This window comes from Osmerus mordax, chromosome 21 (genome assembly GCF_038355195.1).
Source record: "Osmerus mordax isolate fOsmMor3 chromosome 21, fOsmMor3.pri, whole genome shotgun sequence".
Taxonomy (NCBI): domain Eukaryota; kingdom Metazoa; phylum Chordata; class Actinopteri; order Osmeriformes; family Osmeridae; genus Osmerus; species Osmerus mordax.
In genome coordinates this window covers 2785701-2800542 of record NC_090070.1, presented here as the reverse complement: position 1 = coordinate 2800542, position 14842 = coordinate 2785701, and the positions used below count along the sequence as shown (strand labels likewise).

At 40.0% G+C, this 14842-nt stretch overlaps 1 protein-coding gene across 5 annotated transcripts; it reads left to right on the top strand.

The window, feature by feature from the left end:
• Positions 1-6600: 6600 nt before the first annotated feature.
• c21h6orf120 (chromosome 21 C6orf120 homolog) lies at positions 6601-12123 on the top strand. 5 transcript variants are annotated; one of them, XM_067259753.1, is made up of 3 exons: positions 6601-6762; positions 8748-8862; positions 9617-12123. In XM_067259753.1, exon 3 carries the CDS (start codon positions 9675-9677, stop codon positions 10230-10232), a length of 558 nt encoding a protein of 185 aa, XP_067115854.1. In that variant the 5' UTR covers positions 6601-6762; positions 8748-8862; positions 9617-9674; the 3' UTR covers positions 10233-12123. The 5 variants fall into 5 exon arrangements, with proteins under 5 accessions (XP_067115854.1, XP_067115855.1, XP_067115851.1 ...); XM_067259754.1 differs by having other exon boundaries at positions 8748-8865; positions 9689-12123; XM_067259750.1 differs by having other exon boundaries at positions 8748-8865.
• The last annotated feature ends 2719 nt before the right edge of the window (positions 12124-14842 follow it).

Below are 14842 nucleotides of genomic sequence, written 5' to 3'. Positions count from 1 at the left end.
CGTACAACAGAACGTTTAATCGAATTCAACCAACGCAATCGCTATCAAGACGAACACAGCAGTAGTCTACTGTACTGTACAATTTACCGAGGCAGCTTCTCCACACGGCTATATCGCACTTGGCGTTGTTACTGACAATGATCGCTACCAGTGAGCTTTTTATGAAAGCGATTTTCCACTAAATAAATGTCAAGCTTATTTACGTTTTTGGGGGCATATTTTCAGTTAGCAGATGGTACTGTTTGAATCGCGATTCCATCTTCTACTGCCGGTAACGTCGTAGAATAATCTTCAAAGGGGGTTCTTTATTCATGACTGAATGCAATGAGTAGTGAAGGATTCTAAATCTATGTGTCTATTCCAATAAGTAATGATGGTATTCTATGACACAAATCTGTGTTCTAGAAAGAGTGGTCTGGAGTCGCAGAGGTCCGATAGTATCAGCTTTAATGCAGCAGTTGGAAATCAACAAGTACAGAGCTCTGGGGCTGTCTACGTTTCCCTACCCGCAACAGAGTTTGGGCTGGTTCACGAAGTCCAACTGGCTATCTGTCCCTCCCCAGCATATATTTATACAGTGCAATTGAAACACAAGTATTAAAAAAGGGTTGAGCTTGTTCTCTCGTGCATCAGGGAGTTGTTCTTGCCTACGCGTCCCACCAGCTCGGGTGCCATCTCCACCCAGATTCAAGGTTGTTTCTGAAAATGAAAAGATAGAGACACAAAGAACAGCCTGCTTCCCACACTCAGTGTGAGACCCAATGTTTAAGCCTGAGCACACTTCTAAGTTTCATAACTTTAATAAGCACAATGCATAACTTTAATAAGCACAATACATAACTTTAAGACATGCCTCCTTCATAAATCCTGTTGTTATATTCACTCGTGCACAGTGCCCGTGATGCATTCAGTGATTAAAATGCCACACATATTAATAACTGGGATCATAGTTAGTGCCGTGCCTGATATGCAGCTGGTGATTACAGTTCTAGAATATGTGTTGTAATGTATTATACATTCTTTAATCCCTCTTTTGATCTCTGAAAACACCAGAGATCAATCAACATAGCCCGGACCAACCACCGCCTTCTCGTCCTGGTCAGCCAGCCCCAGCAACGGCATTTGGAACCCCTTCGTTGGGTTCTCCTCAGCCGAGACAATGATCCTGTTACACAGGGACCTGATACATGGGATACAGCAACAGTCATGTTGATATTGATATAGCACACTCTTAAGTAAAATAGCGGAAACCTTCTTAGTCCAGTACAATTCTAGTGTGGTCAAGCAGTATCACTCTTGGCCTTGTCGTAACCCTCTTTTCCGGACTCTCACATTCGTAGCAATAGCAAAAGGTTCACTGGCCCTTCTCCACCAACTCCTGCAACGTACAACTGGATTCTGGAGCAGCACAACACATGCTCCAGTGGTACCACGTACTTCCTTTCCCCAGCACCCTTAGGGCGTGCAAGGTTCTCTCGATGACCTTGAATGGTCCTGTCCATAAATGTACAACAGGCTTTCCCGAACATCTGATGATGTATTGGGGCAGGTGGGACAGGGTCTTCAAGGGTAAGGGGTAGATCATCCAGTGAGAAAGGGGGGGGACAGGGTCTCCAGGGGAATGGGGCCTTAGAACAGGGGTTAGGTAGTCAGACCCGCCGGTCAGACTCGTCCTGAAGCAGAAAAGAGTTACAGTCCCAGCATCACCTTATCTCCCATGATCAAGCAGTAACTGAGTCAAATGAGATGCGAACAGTCGAACACCAATGATTAAACACAGATATTGAAATCAAGAACCCATTTAAGGATTTAAAGTGGATATTTTTAAAGTTCAAATAAATCCCTCCTTTCACACCCTTTTAGGGTGTGACAACAAACACAAATTTAAAAATATCCCATTACTGATTACACAATGTTGGCATACAAATCAACAATAATGATGAGACTATGCAGCGTTATGGCCAAGTGGTGAGGATACACTGGACACAGTGGGAAAACCCTAATGATGTTATAGGGGAAAACCCACCGTCACTCCACAGAGTGGACATTCGACATCCATGTATCCACGGCAGACCTGGACATGCTCACAGGCCCCCTTCACCACATACATACAACTTCAGCCAAGCTTTTAGAATTGTAATAAAATAAAATAAATTCGAAACAAATAGAAAAACCAGAAATTAGACAGGATATTTTAAAGTTGTCATAAGATCCCTCCTTTCATTGATAACTTTAATCAATACCCAATCTCCTCGTTTGACTCCTCCACTCTTTGGTTTACTGCTTCACCTGGAACAGAATTTAGCAGAAGACATCTCTTTTCTAGTTAGCATTTTTTATAAAATTGGTTAACCATTTGATTCGCCTCTTCATCATGCTATGTGAAAGGTTTAAGTTGTGGTATTACATATGATCTCCAATAAATCAATTCAAATGGTGTTATGCATCTGGTATAGGACTGGGAAATATTTCAATTCACTGTAAACATATCTATATAATTAGCAGGCAGTATTGACCCTTCAGTTTTCTTATTGTTGAGCAAACACATGAAACAGCATCTAATAAGACAGTATCATCATTTGATAGTCAACTCCTATTAGTCATGCCTAGAAATTACAATCTGTTTCTTTGTTCCCTTCTTTAGAAAATCAACTGTTAGTCTAATTTCTTTCACTTCAAAAAACCTTTTCTGTCTTTTAAAACAGCTAAGTTTAAGACCAATATTGTTTTAGATTCTCTGTTTTACCAAATCACAGCTCTTTTTATCAAAGATATGATCAAAGCAATTTTCATTATGCCAAACCAGAATCCGTATGCTTCTTAAATGAAATATAAACCAAATCATGTTCTTAATGTAGCTATTAACCAAACATTTTTCCCAACTATATTTTCTATAAAGGTCAGATAGGTAGAACTTCATAACTCGTTTTGCTGCAGTTCAAAACGAGCCAATTAGCTCAAACCATCATAACCACAATTTATCAGACTTGATGAGTTTTCCCAAATTATTTCAGAACTGAATGTTATAATAACCCTCTTCATAATACAACATTATCACAGCCTAACTGTTTATCCCAAACAGTATGCCAGGCTCCGATAAAACTCTCAAATAAAACTTAAAACCAAATTACAATTAAACTCCAAATAAAAGTACATTTAGTTATTTTCTCTTTCTCATTTTTAACCAAATTATATCTAATACCTTTATCAAAACTCTTAAAAACCCTAGATTTTACTATTTTGACTTAAAATGTTATCCATATACCTTTCCAATTGCTTCCTCATAATTTTTCACATACATTTCCTCAAACCATTCTTTGACCAACACAGCTGGTTTGCTCTAGTATAACTCTTCCAATTGTATTAGGACCAATTTATAAACCAGGGGTTCAATTTCTGCATTTTTACTGAATACCATCACACATCACAGATTTTCCGCCCATAAATCCAAGTTCTGGTCGGAAAGGCTTCAAAAAACCTCCCTGTTTGGCTAGGAATTATAACAAATGTTTATCACGCATTTGTTAACCACCAAACTTGGGATTCATCTAAACGAACACATCTATCAGCATTAATACTCACATAATTATGCAGAACCATACCCTCTGGGATCACCTTTGTAAGATCTAAAGTGACAGGGCTCTTTTAGCCCCCACCTTTCTCCAACTCTCCTCTGGATTTCTGTAACTTCTTGGTCAAAGAAAAAAAGCACGAGATTGATAAAAGTGAGTGATCTCACAATTTGACAACTTGTTAGATTTTGCACTGAAGGCAATTATGGTCCTTGGAGGACACCTAGTGGATCTTTTTATTTTTTTTTTATTATTTTTTTTAAAGAACGACAGATCTGTTTAAAATACCGTTCAACTCAACCCGACTCCACACAAATATTACTTTTTCACATCAATTCAATTCTGTAACCCTCTTGTACCGGAGAGGACAAAAAAAAAGACACACCACACTCCTCTCTATTTTTATTACACTCAATCTGACTCCACACAAATAGACAGTATTCAGAGATTCTAACCCTTGGAGAGGACTCTAACCTCCCTCTGGACAAAGACAACGAATTTAGGGACTCTAACCCCTGGAGAGGACTCCAACCTCCCCTTGGACAAGACAACGAGTTTAGGGACTCTAACCCCTGGAGAGGACTCTAACCTCCCCTTGGACAAGACAACGAATTTAGGGACTCTAACCCCTGGAGAGGACTCTAACCTCCCCTTGGACAAGACAACGAATTTAGGGACTCTAACCCCTGGAGAGGACTCTAACCTCCCCTTGGACAAGACAACGAGTTTAGGGACTCTAACCCCTGGAGAGGACTCTAACCTCCCCTTGGACAAGACAACGAGTTTAGGGACTCTAACCCCTGGAGAGGACTCTAACCTCCCCTTGGACAAGGACAACGAATTTAGGGACTCTAACCCCTGGAGAGGACTCTAACCTCCCCTTGGACAAGACAACGAGTTTAGGGACTCTAACCCCTGGAGAGGACTCTAACCTCCCCTTGGACAAGGACAACGAGTTTAGGGACTCTAACCCCTGGAGAGGACTCTAACCTCCCCTTGGACAAGGACAACGAGTTTAGGGACTCTAACCCCTGGAGAGGACTCTAACCTCCCCTTGGACAAGGACAACGAATTTAGGGACTCTAACCCCTGGAGAGGACTCTAACCTCCCCTTGGACAAGACAACGAATTTAGGGACTCTAACCCCTGGAGAGGACTCTAACCTCCCCTTGGACAAGACAACGAATTTAGGGACTCTAACCCCTGGAGAGGACTCTAACCTCCCCTTGGACAAGGACAACGAGTTTAGGGACTCTAACCCCTGGAGAGGACTCTAACCTCCCCTTGGACAAGGACAACGAGTTTAGGGACTCTAACCCCTGGAGAGGACTCTAACCTCCCCTTGGACAAGGACAACGAATTTAGGGACTCTAACCCCTGGAGAGGACTCTAACCTCCCCTTGGACAAGACAAAACACAAAAACGGTTGATTTCCCACCACTGTTGGTTTGACTAGGTATGATGAAACATAGTAATCGTCTAAATTTGGTTCTCAGTTCCGAATAGCAGTACTTTGAATTAACAGGTGTCTGCTTACCTTTTTTTTTTTTTATGTTGAGGCGCCTCTGACGATTACGTCTGCCTCCTCGTACCGGTGTATGGATCTTTCTCCCGATCTGTCGGTCGGGCCGGAACCCTCTGGACTCCCTCTTTTCAGCGTCGGGGTCACCAGTTGAAGGATTCTAAATCTATGTGTCTATTCCAATAAGTAATGATGGTATTCTATGACACAAATCTGTGTTCTAGAAAGAGTGGTCTGGAGTCGCAGAGGTCCGATAGTATCAGCTTTAATGCAGCAGTTGGAAATCAACAAGTACAGAGCTCTGGGGCTGTCTACGTTTCCCTACCCGCAACAGAGTTTGGGCTGGTTCACGAAGTCCAACTGGCTATCTGTCCCTCCCCAGCATATATTTATACAGTGCAATTGAAACACAAGTATTAAAAAAGGGTTGAGCTTGTTCTCTCGTGCATCAGGGAGTTGTTCTTGCCTACGCGTCCCACCAGCTCGGGTGCCATCTCCACCCAGATTCAAGGTTGTTTCTGAAAATGAAAAGATAGAGACACAAAGAACAGCCTGCTTCCCACACTCAGTGTGAGACCCAATGTTTAAGCCTGAGCACACTTCTAAGTTTCATAACTTTAATAAGCACAATGCATAACTTTAATAAGCACAATACATAACTTTAAGACATGCCTCCTTCATAAATCCTGTTGTTATATTCACTCGTGCACAGTGCCCGTGATGCATTCAGTGATTAAAATGCCACACATATTAATAACTGGGATCATAGTTAGTGCCGTGCCTGATATGCAGCTGGTGATTACAGTTCTAGAATATGTGTTGTAATGTATTATACATTCTTTAGTAGGCTAAATGCCTTAAAATATCACGAGAAGGGAAAAACTTAAAAGGACGTTTAAGTCATAGAGATTAGGTCCATTTTTACACAGGTCTGCCAAATGTATTCGTTTTGATTCAACGATGAGGCTGCCTCTTGCAGGGGAAATGAGAAGACATCTATTTCATTCTACACTTCACTCGTAAATTCAGTTGTAAATGAGCAGCAAAAAAAATATTTTAAATCTATGTAATCTTTATAAATAATAAGTATGCATTTTTATATAAAATATACAGAAATATCAGTTGTAAAAATGTCATCCAAAAACGGACCCCTGTGCAACCGACGCAAGCAAGCACACCCTACAATTTCCCCAGAAATTGTACCCTCTCTAGTTACATGTGGTCGACACACGGGGGTGTCTTAATACTTGACCACTGGGCCTTCCATTCCCGAGTGCTCTCTGAAGCAGGGAATTTACATCAGCGTCTGAAATAGCTCACTCATTTCGTTCACTCACTGCTGAAATATAGTGCACTCACTGCCTTTCACTTTATAGGAGATAGTGAATGAGTGAACGACTGGGCGATTTCAGACAGCCGTGGATTGATAAACAGCCAACATGTCTGTGACCTCTCCCGAGTGGCGCAGGAAATTTACGTCAGCGTCTGAAATCGCTCACTCATTTCGTTCACTCACTGCTGAAATATAGTGCACTCACTGCCCTTCACTACATAAGGGATAGTGAATGAGTGAACGAGTTAGCGGTTTCAGACACAGCCTATGGTTGTCACCCGCCATTAAACCGAAGAAGAAGACACTTCCTGGTCCGGCGCACACTGAAAAAAACAGTAGGCTGTTTAACTATTTTGTATTGTGTTCACGCAATTGAGTATAAATAACACAAAGTACGCAGTTATTTACGGTAAGATAATAAACTATCTGAAGTTTAGATCAAGTTTAGATCAGAATCCACCACGTTAGCTAATCTTTTAAACCCTTATTCAAATGCCAGCAAGCGTGCCAAGCTTTTTTAGGTGGTCTTTACCGTACTACCGATAGAGCTAGAGCTAGCAGTCTGATGACTCGTCTAGGCTCATTCAAATGTGCTGGTAGGCATACGTAACCATAACCATGTATGTGAATGATATGCAAATCCTGCATACTTTTCATGCATGTGAGCTAGATAACTGGTGTCAAAACTATTGACAGCAGAACTAGTTTAGCCTACTATAATAGTATAGTGCCAACGTGCTCCTGTAGTCCTAGGCTAGTAGCTAGGGCCCTACGCGTGAAAGTTTCGATTTACAAACCTCCCCGTTAATCCTCACTGTCCAAATTATTTACATACAACGCTGAGATATACAGTAACGGGTCAAATTCTAAAAACTTAGCTGAGGTTGCAAGTTTGTTTTCCACCCGAACTATTTTGCATCAGGAGGTCTAATCGCCAGAGCAGATCGCGCTAGTTAGCACTAGCTTTAGCCAAGTTAGTAGTTTGTTTTCAACCCGATCTGTTTTGAATCAGGATAAAGGATTGCGGCTGACATCATTTTTAAAGCTTGTCGTCAATCGAAACTATCCGTATGACAGTAATTCAAGCCGACTATATTTGACAAAAAAAAAAATCTTACTACAGCCACACAACACCCTAACTCATTTGAGCTGCTCAACAAATATTGTGGAATTTACAGTCATCGGCCAACTCACTAGAGTATAATAGACTATGATTGATCCGTGAGGGGAATTGCACTGTTATAGTTGCATAGACTACCATGAACATAAATAACATATAAATCTACAGTATAGAGTAGTGTTAAAGCTTCATTGGCATGCATATTAAGTCCTAACACATTAAGGGAATGTAAAACAGTTTTTCCTATGGTATGTTATTGGCACTGTCCATATACATTTAGTTATTTAGCAGACGCTCTTATCCAGAGCGACTTACAGTAAGTACAGGGACATTCCCAGAGGCAAGTAGGGTGAAGTGCCTTGCCCAAGGACACAACGTCAATTTACACGGCCGGGAATCGAACTAGCAACCTTCAGATTACTAGCCCGATTCCTTAACCGCTCAGCCACCTGACTCACCTGGAACCGTACGACCCTCATAGCTGGCTCAGGTCACCAGTTTTGGCAGTGTCCCCACAAAAACACGATTGTTTTTATTTGTTACTTTTGGATGGCCCCTTACTAGCTAGGCCTACATGTTTCATCAAATAACTTTATGAACGTTGAACAAGTGAGTGATGCTTTGACTGCTTTACTAACTGCCGCAGGGAAACATCACTGGCCTTGTGTGCTCAATGGTATGCACTATTCACATTATTCAATCTAAGTTTCAAATGCAAAAAAATGCTCAAATGATACATCACTATCTTATTGTATCATGCTTAAATGATATAAATCAACATCATGCGATCCATTCAATACTCCTATAGTTTTGTGGGAGTGGCTTTGAAGGGAGAAGGTGGGATATTTTGGTTTGAATCGTGTCAAAAAGAAGCTAAAATAGCTAGCTTCACGCAACTTGCCTACCCTGCCTTTAATCCCAAAATATATGCAACATAAGTATAATCAATTGCAATATACCATTTATGATTCAATAGGAAAAATGACGATGAATAGAAAAATAAATGGTATCTAGTACCTCTCTGGCAAATTAAAATAAATTGTACACATGATACCTGATGTGTCATTTGAGCAGTCATTGAGCAGTTGAAAATGTGTCAGAGTTGTAAGGTGGTGCAAAGTGTTGTCTCATAACATGCTGTCTAATGATTTAATGCATTTTATTGGATTTGAAGAGATTACATTTTTTCATACACTCCAGGTTACATCCCCTCCAATCGTCAGCAGTCACATCAATGAGGACAAGTGATCTAGTTCCAGTGGCAGCAGTACATGCCCATGTGATAACACTACCTCCACCATGTTTCACAGATGAGGTGGTAAGCTTTGGATATTGAGCATGAAAAATTTCCCCCACGTCCTTTCTTTTGATCACTCCATAGGTTAATACAGGGGTGGGCAATACATTTTTTCAAGGGGCCACATGAGAAACCTTAAGTGTGTTGGAGGGCCGCATCAACGATAACTTGAACTTAATTCCGCTCACTTCATTTTCTCCCATTGTAAAAAGTAGTAAAGTATATATTCTGATTAGCTGCTACTGGTTATCAGAAGAATAAGGATATTTTGTAAATATTTATATAAATATTTTAGATTTTGATGTAGGTCAAATAGGAAAAGACTATAGAAGTAATTAACAGTAAAAACAACAACAAGTGTTTCATTTTATTTGTAACTAGTTAATCTTCACAAACACTGAAAAGTTGTTTTGCAGTATGTTAAAGATATATGCAATTGATCAACTTTATACAAAAAGCAATACGTTTTTTCAGTTCATTTTGTTCTGTGAGAGAAATCCAGTGGGCTTGAACAAGTGCATCGAATACAATCGGTGTTGCCACTGTCTGTAAATGTAGGCCACAGCTGTAAAGGTGTTATGTCCTAGTTGTTTCTTACATAGGTCCCACCCTAGGTTCCTTAACAACCAAAATAAAACTAGCAGCAATAATCGGCATTAATTACCGTTGCTGATAGTTAAGAAATAGGGGATATAAGCTAAACTAGTTTTTACCTTTTTATATCTAATTAAATATCTCATATTTCAAATGTCCCTTTTATACTGTTCTCCAGGTTATCAACAAATGCTAGAATAATGGTGATAACCTGTCGGTGATTGAACATCTCCACCATGGTGTTGTCCAGCTGTCTCCTGGCAGTTGCTGTCTTCCTGTCCCAGGCCAGGGGATTCCTGCATCCTTCAGAGGAAGATGCTGTCTCTGAGGAATGGCTGCTGCTGCATGTGGTCCAGGGCCACATAGGGGCCGGTAACTACAGCTACTTGCGTCTTAACCACGATGGTAGGATCATTCTGCTTTTGCGTAGCCTGAAAGGAGACGCTGACCTATATGTGTCCGACAAGACCCTGCGACCAAGTTTTGACACTTACAAACTGCAGTCGGTGACATGCGGTAAAGATGCAGTTGTGGTACCCAGGGACTTTATAAGGCCAGTTGGGATTGGAATCTATGGACACCCATCACACCAGGAGAGTGAGTTTGAGATGCGTGTGTTTTATGATCAGACTGCTCCCAAGGATCATTTTGATAAAAGCTTTTACACATCAGAGGACAGAATAAGGCCACAGAAATACCGCCAAGCACCAGATGAAGACTTTGAGGAGGAGGAGTCAATTTTCTGGACTATTTTAATTGGACTTTTGAAGATTATTCTTGAAATTTTGTTCTAAAGAACTGTAGTTGCTGCTATAATGTAAAAAAATAAAATAATAATGTTTCGGAAGAGTAAAAATTTATTAATTGTGTATTTTCTGTAATTGGGAAAATCTTGAATTTTTCTTTTGAGTTTTCTTTTCTTTTTTTTAATAATTAAACCTATTTTCATAATTTTACCAATAAATTCTGATTAGTAAGGAGAGTAAATGCCATGTCATACAAAAAAGCCTAGTCCAATTTATTCCTTTTCAGAAGGAAATATCGCTTGTCAAATTGAGAGATGGATGGTCCTGCTTTTTCCATGAAAATTGGATTCTTTGGAAGTTTTTAAATTACTCTTCAAACATTTAGGAGAACATTTTTCTGAAAACTGTTTTAAATGGGTCATCATTTAAGAGCATTTCTGGAAGCTTCGAAAACTATTGGGCTGTACTGACAATCATCTGTCAATTGAAGATCAGGATGAATTTATGTAGGAAGTAGTCCCACCATAGCGGTGCATGTCAAGATGTATTGTCTGTATATTAGTCGGTTTTTGCCAGAAATATTTTTGGTGGTCCAATCAGCGAACAGAGGGAGTGGCTGAAAACGATGACATTGATGTTGTGCGCTAGTTTGAGTTGTAGTTCAGTAATGTCGGCGGAGAAAGAAGCCATTTGGTCCGTTGTAACGCTGCTGACTATCCAGAAGTTAAAGCCGGAGCAAGAACAATCTTTGCTGAGTTTTGTTGGTGGCCATGATGTTGTGGCCCTCCTCCCACGGGGTTCGGGAAAAGTTTGATTTTCCAGCTACGGCAGCTAGCTCCGTTACAGTAGTGGTGAAGGAGTTGGCTAAGACTAGCGATTGGTTATGGCAGATCCAGAGTAGCTCTGGGCAGATCCAATAGTTTTAAACTTCAACAGAGTACCCGAATTCAAGGAAGGCTACATTAACCCTTGTGCTGCCTTCGGGTCACATGACCCAAAGGTTCATAACGAACCATCGTTGTGTTTACCCAATTTTACCCAATACAAAAACAAATAAAAATAATTTTATTTTAACCTTCGCAATGTGGGGGGTCTGAGACAGCCCAACGGTTAAAAGAAAATTCTTCACTTTGTTTTTGTATGCGGTAAAGTTGTCGCAATACGACGGTGGGTTACAATGACTGATGGGTCAGAATGACCCGAAGATAACACAAGGGTTAAAAGTACCTTTAAGCAAGAATGTGGCGTTACATTTATCATTGCAATACAAGTTTGTGTGATGAGCAGCATATACATTTAATGTGTGGGCTGCTTAGAATTTTGTTTCTTAGTCGTCAGGAAAGCTTTTCATTAAAGAAAGTATTTCTTATGGTTTTGAACATAATTTGTAAAGATGAATCAGAAATCATTTGTTCATATCTGCCTGGTTTAAGAAGAAATACACATTTCCTACGAGGTTCTTGAATTATGCAAAAAAAAGTAGTAAATGTCCCCAATGAACCAACATGTTCAGCAGTGCCTTAGATGAGATTTATTGGGTGAATGGCAATGCAATTTTCAAATAAAAATTAGCAAATGACTTTGCAAACTTCCATCTCAGACTGTTGCTTTCTACTCTGCCCCAGATGCTTTTCTAACCGAATCTTTTTGTGTAGGTTTCTTAAATTCAAACCTTTTTAAGTGTATTTACTGCAGGGTAGGGGTGTAACAATATATTGTGGCACAATATATCGCAATGCAAAAATGTTACAATATGTATTGTAGTTATGGCAATATTTTTAACAATATGACGTCTGTTTTATTCTATTGGTTAAGCTACCAGAATGCAACCAACTCTGCACCTGTGTGCATTCACAGAAATAGCTTGAACTGAGTTAAACTAAGTTGAATGAACAAATACATCTCTTAATTGAATTGCAGTAAAAAAAAAAAAATATATATATATATATATATATATATATATATATATTGTGATACGTATTGTATTGTGAAACCAGTATTGTAATAAGTATCGAATTGTAAGATGAGTGTATTGTTACACCCTTACTGCAGGATTGACAGTTTTGCTCTGAAATATTGAGGATGTGGGTTTTGATTGTCCATAATAAATTACAGGTGGAACTGTAATTCCGGGGTAGTCTGAGTTATGTTTATTTTTATTTTTTTAATGCTTAGACACCAGGCAGTGATGGAAGAATCGTCTCAACTTCGACTGAAGAATTTTTTTAATACAAAACGGTCTGTAACTGTATGTTCACCGCTCACCCATGCGGGCACATGTCAAAAGGGACGAGAAGGAGCCAAAACAGGAAATCAAAATGGCCGGTACATTGCAGACAGAAAATCTAAGGGGAAGACGCACACATATACAATCAGACACATCCGGCATACAGATTAACATTTTGTTTAATTCCGTACAAGGGGCTAGGGTGTGTGTGGAGGAAAATTTGATTTCCTGTGTACTTATGTTATTCACTAATCAACAGAACTCTCACTAATCAATAGAACTAGTCATTGGATACTAGTAAGTATGTTCTCATGTGAGTTTGCCATTAATAAGAGTATATTGTGTCTATTTGTCAGGTTGTATAGATGTTCAGGGTCAGGAGAAAGTACTGGGTAAAAGTCTCTTGTGATGACTACGGGGAGAGCTCCACCTATGATCTCTCTCTGCCCTGAGAGTGGAGCTCAGCAATGCTGGCTCACATTCTACTGAGTGTTCAGTCACAGACAGAGGAATTGGTGTGCAAATTCCCAAACTGCGTTCAACAAAGAGCTGTTTTGCTCCTTATCTGCCGTAAATGGCAAGCTATATCCCAAGCCCCAGCAGCCCACTACGAGACAGAGGTAGTCAGCCTGCACGCTATAGAGTGTTTTATTGTAACAGTTAGATTTTGTCGCACTTGTCGAAGAAGTCTCAATTGTGTCAAAAATAGTCAAAATGTTGGGATCTGGGAAAGGGTCCTCCATTTTACATTCAGCATACGTTGAGACTACATCAAAACAAACAAACCTTAAACTTTTAAACTTGATTACATGCAATTTTAACTAGACGATCTCTTACATTTACTTAATTTGGGGCCAAGTTGTGAGATTTCTACATTCCTGTATTACCCGTGGTTATTTAAAATAAATGGTAAGTTGTGGTTAATTTGTTTGTTGATGTATTGATGACCGTAATTCTTTGATTAAACGCTTCGATTATTACACAATGATTATTACACATCGATTATTACATAATGTTCATTTTTGGTGCGGCGTTTATTCGAGGGCGGTGTTTATAAGAAATACGTTATTCTAGGCTAGCTGTGCTAGCATGCTAACGTGTCTCCAAACAAGCTTGCTCGTTCGCTACATTAAATGTTCTTAACTAGTTTGAACAGTACGGTCTTCTAAATCACCAATTAAGCAATGAGCAAATGTCAATGTTAGCTAGACTTGCTAGCTTTATCTCATCTGCTTTTTATTAATGCTGAATTAGGAATGCAAGAACAGCTAGATACCGCAAACACCTACATACTGTAGCTATGTAAACTAGTTATCTTGCTAACGCAAGAGCACCTGCCTCTCAGTTCTTTCAATAGATAATCTAGAAAGGCGTTAGCAATAGGCTATACTGCTATTCGTTTTTTTTTTTTTGCTGGACTACATCACAACGACGGTTGAGGTTAGGATTAGTTAAAGGCCAGGAGTCGTAGCAGAGGAGAGAGGTTAAGGTCAGAGCAAGCAGAGTCAAGTAAGAGCACAGAGGTTGAGGTTAAGGTTAGGCACAACCATGACGGTTGGGGCACAATGATGGTCAGTACAGCACACCGTGCATTTTGTCACCTGCGGTGTGGTCTTTTTTTTAAGACACTGATGTGTCTTAAGGAAAATCACAAAAAGAAACCATAAAAGTACACTCTAGTTCCATATGAGGGCACTAACGAGCGAGTGCAGAATGAATGGAGGTCTATGGAGCTATACCCCTCAAAATCCACTTTTCTCTGGATATAATTTTTTGTCTAGTAATTTGAATTCTGAATTTGAAAGGGGAGGCAAAAAAAATACACACTGCTGGGTGTTAGATTTTTTTAAGGTTGCCTTTCTGTTCTAAAAAGCCTTTTAAAATGTCAATGATGTCATACACATCGTACGACCCGAGATACTGCTTTACGGCAAGCTCTGGTCACTTCCTTTTTTCTCTCGAGGCATCGACAACACAGCTGACAGGTTAGGCTCTCCATGTCAATACACATGCTAGAAAGAGTTTTGGCTTGATAATGTTGTTGCGAATGTTGCTAATGCTCTGACATTCTGATTCTGCTTCGGATGCCATCAAGCGGGATTTCTGGATGTAGTCAGTCCTTCACTAACCAATCAGCATTCATTAGAAGAATGCTAGCGTGTTATGGGCAACAACGACTCATCCTGTAAGAAATCGAAAGGACATAAGTACTCGTTCATTCAACTTTTGACCTACAATCCATGTTGAACATGCAAAAACTACAATCAAATCTGAGATTTCTCAACGACAATCAGGCGAAAGAGACACATTTAACCGTTTAGCTCCATAGACTCCCATTCAGCATGCACTCGCTCGCGATCACCCCCAGTGGAACTCTGGTGGAACCGCAACCAAATTCGGTACAATGGGGCTTAAAGATCCTGTAAAGTGG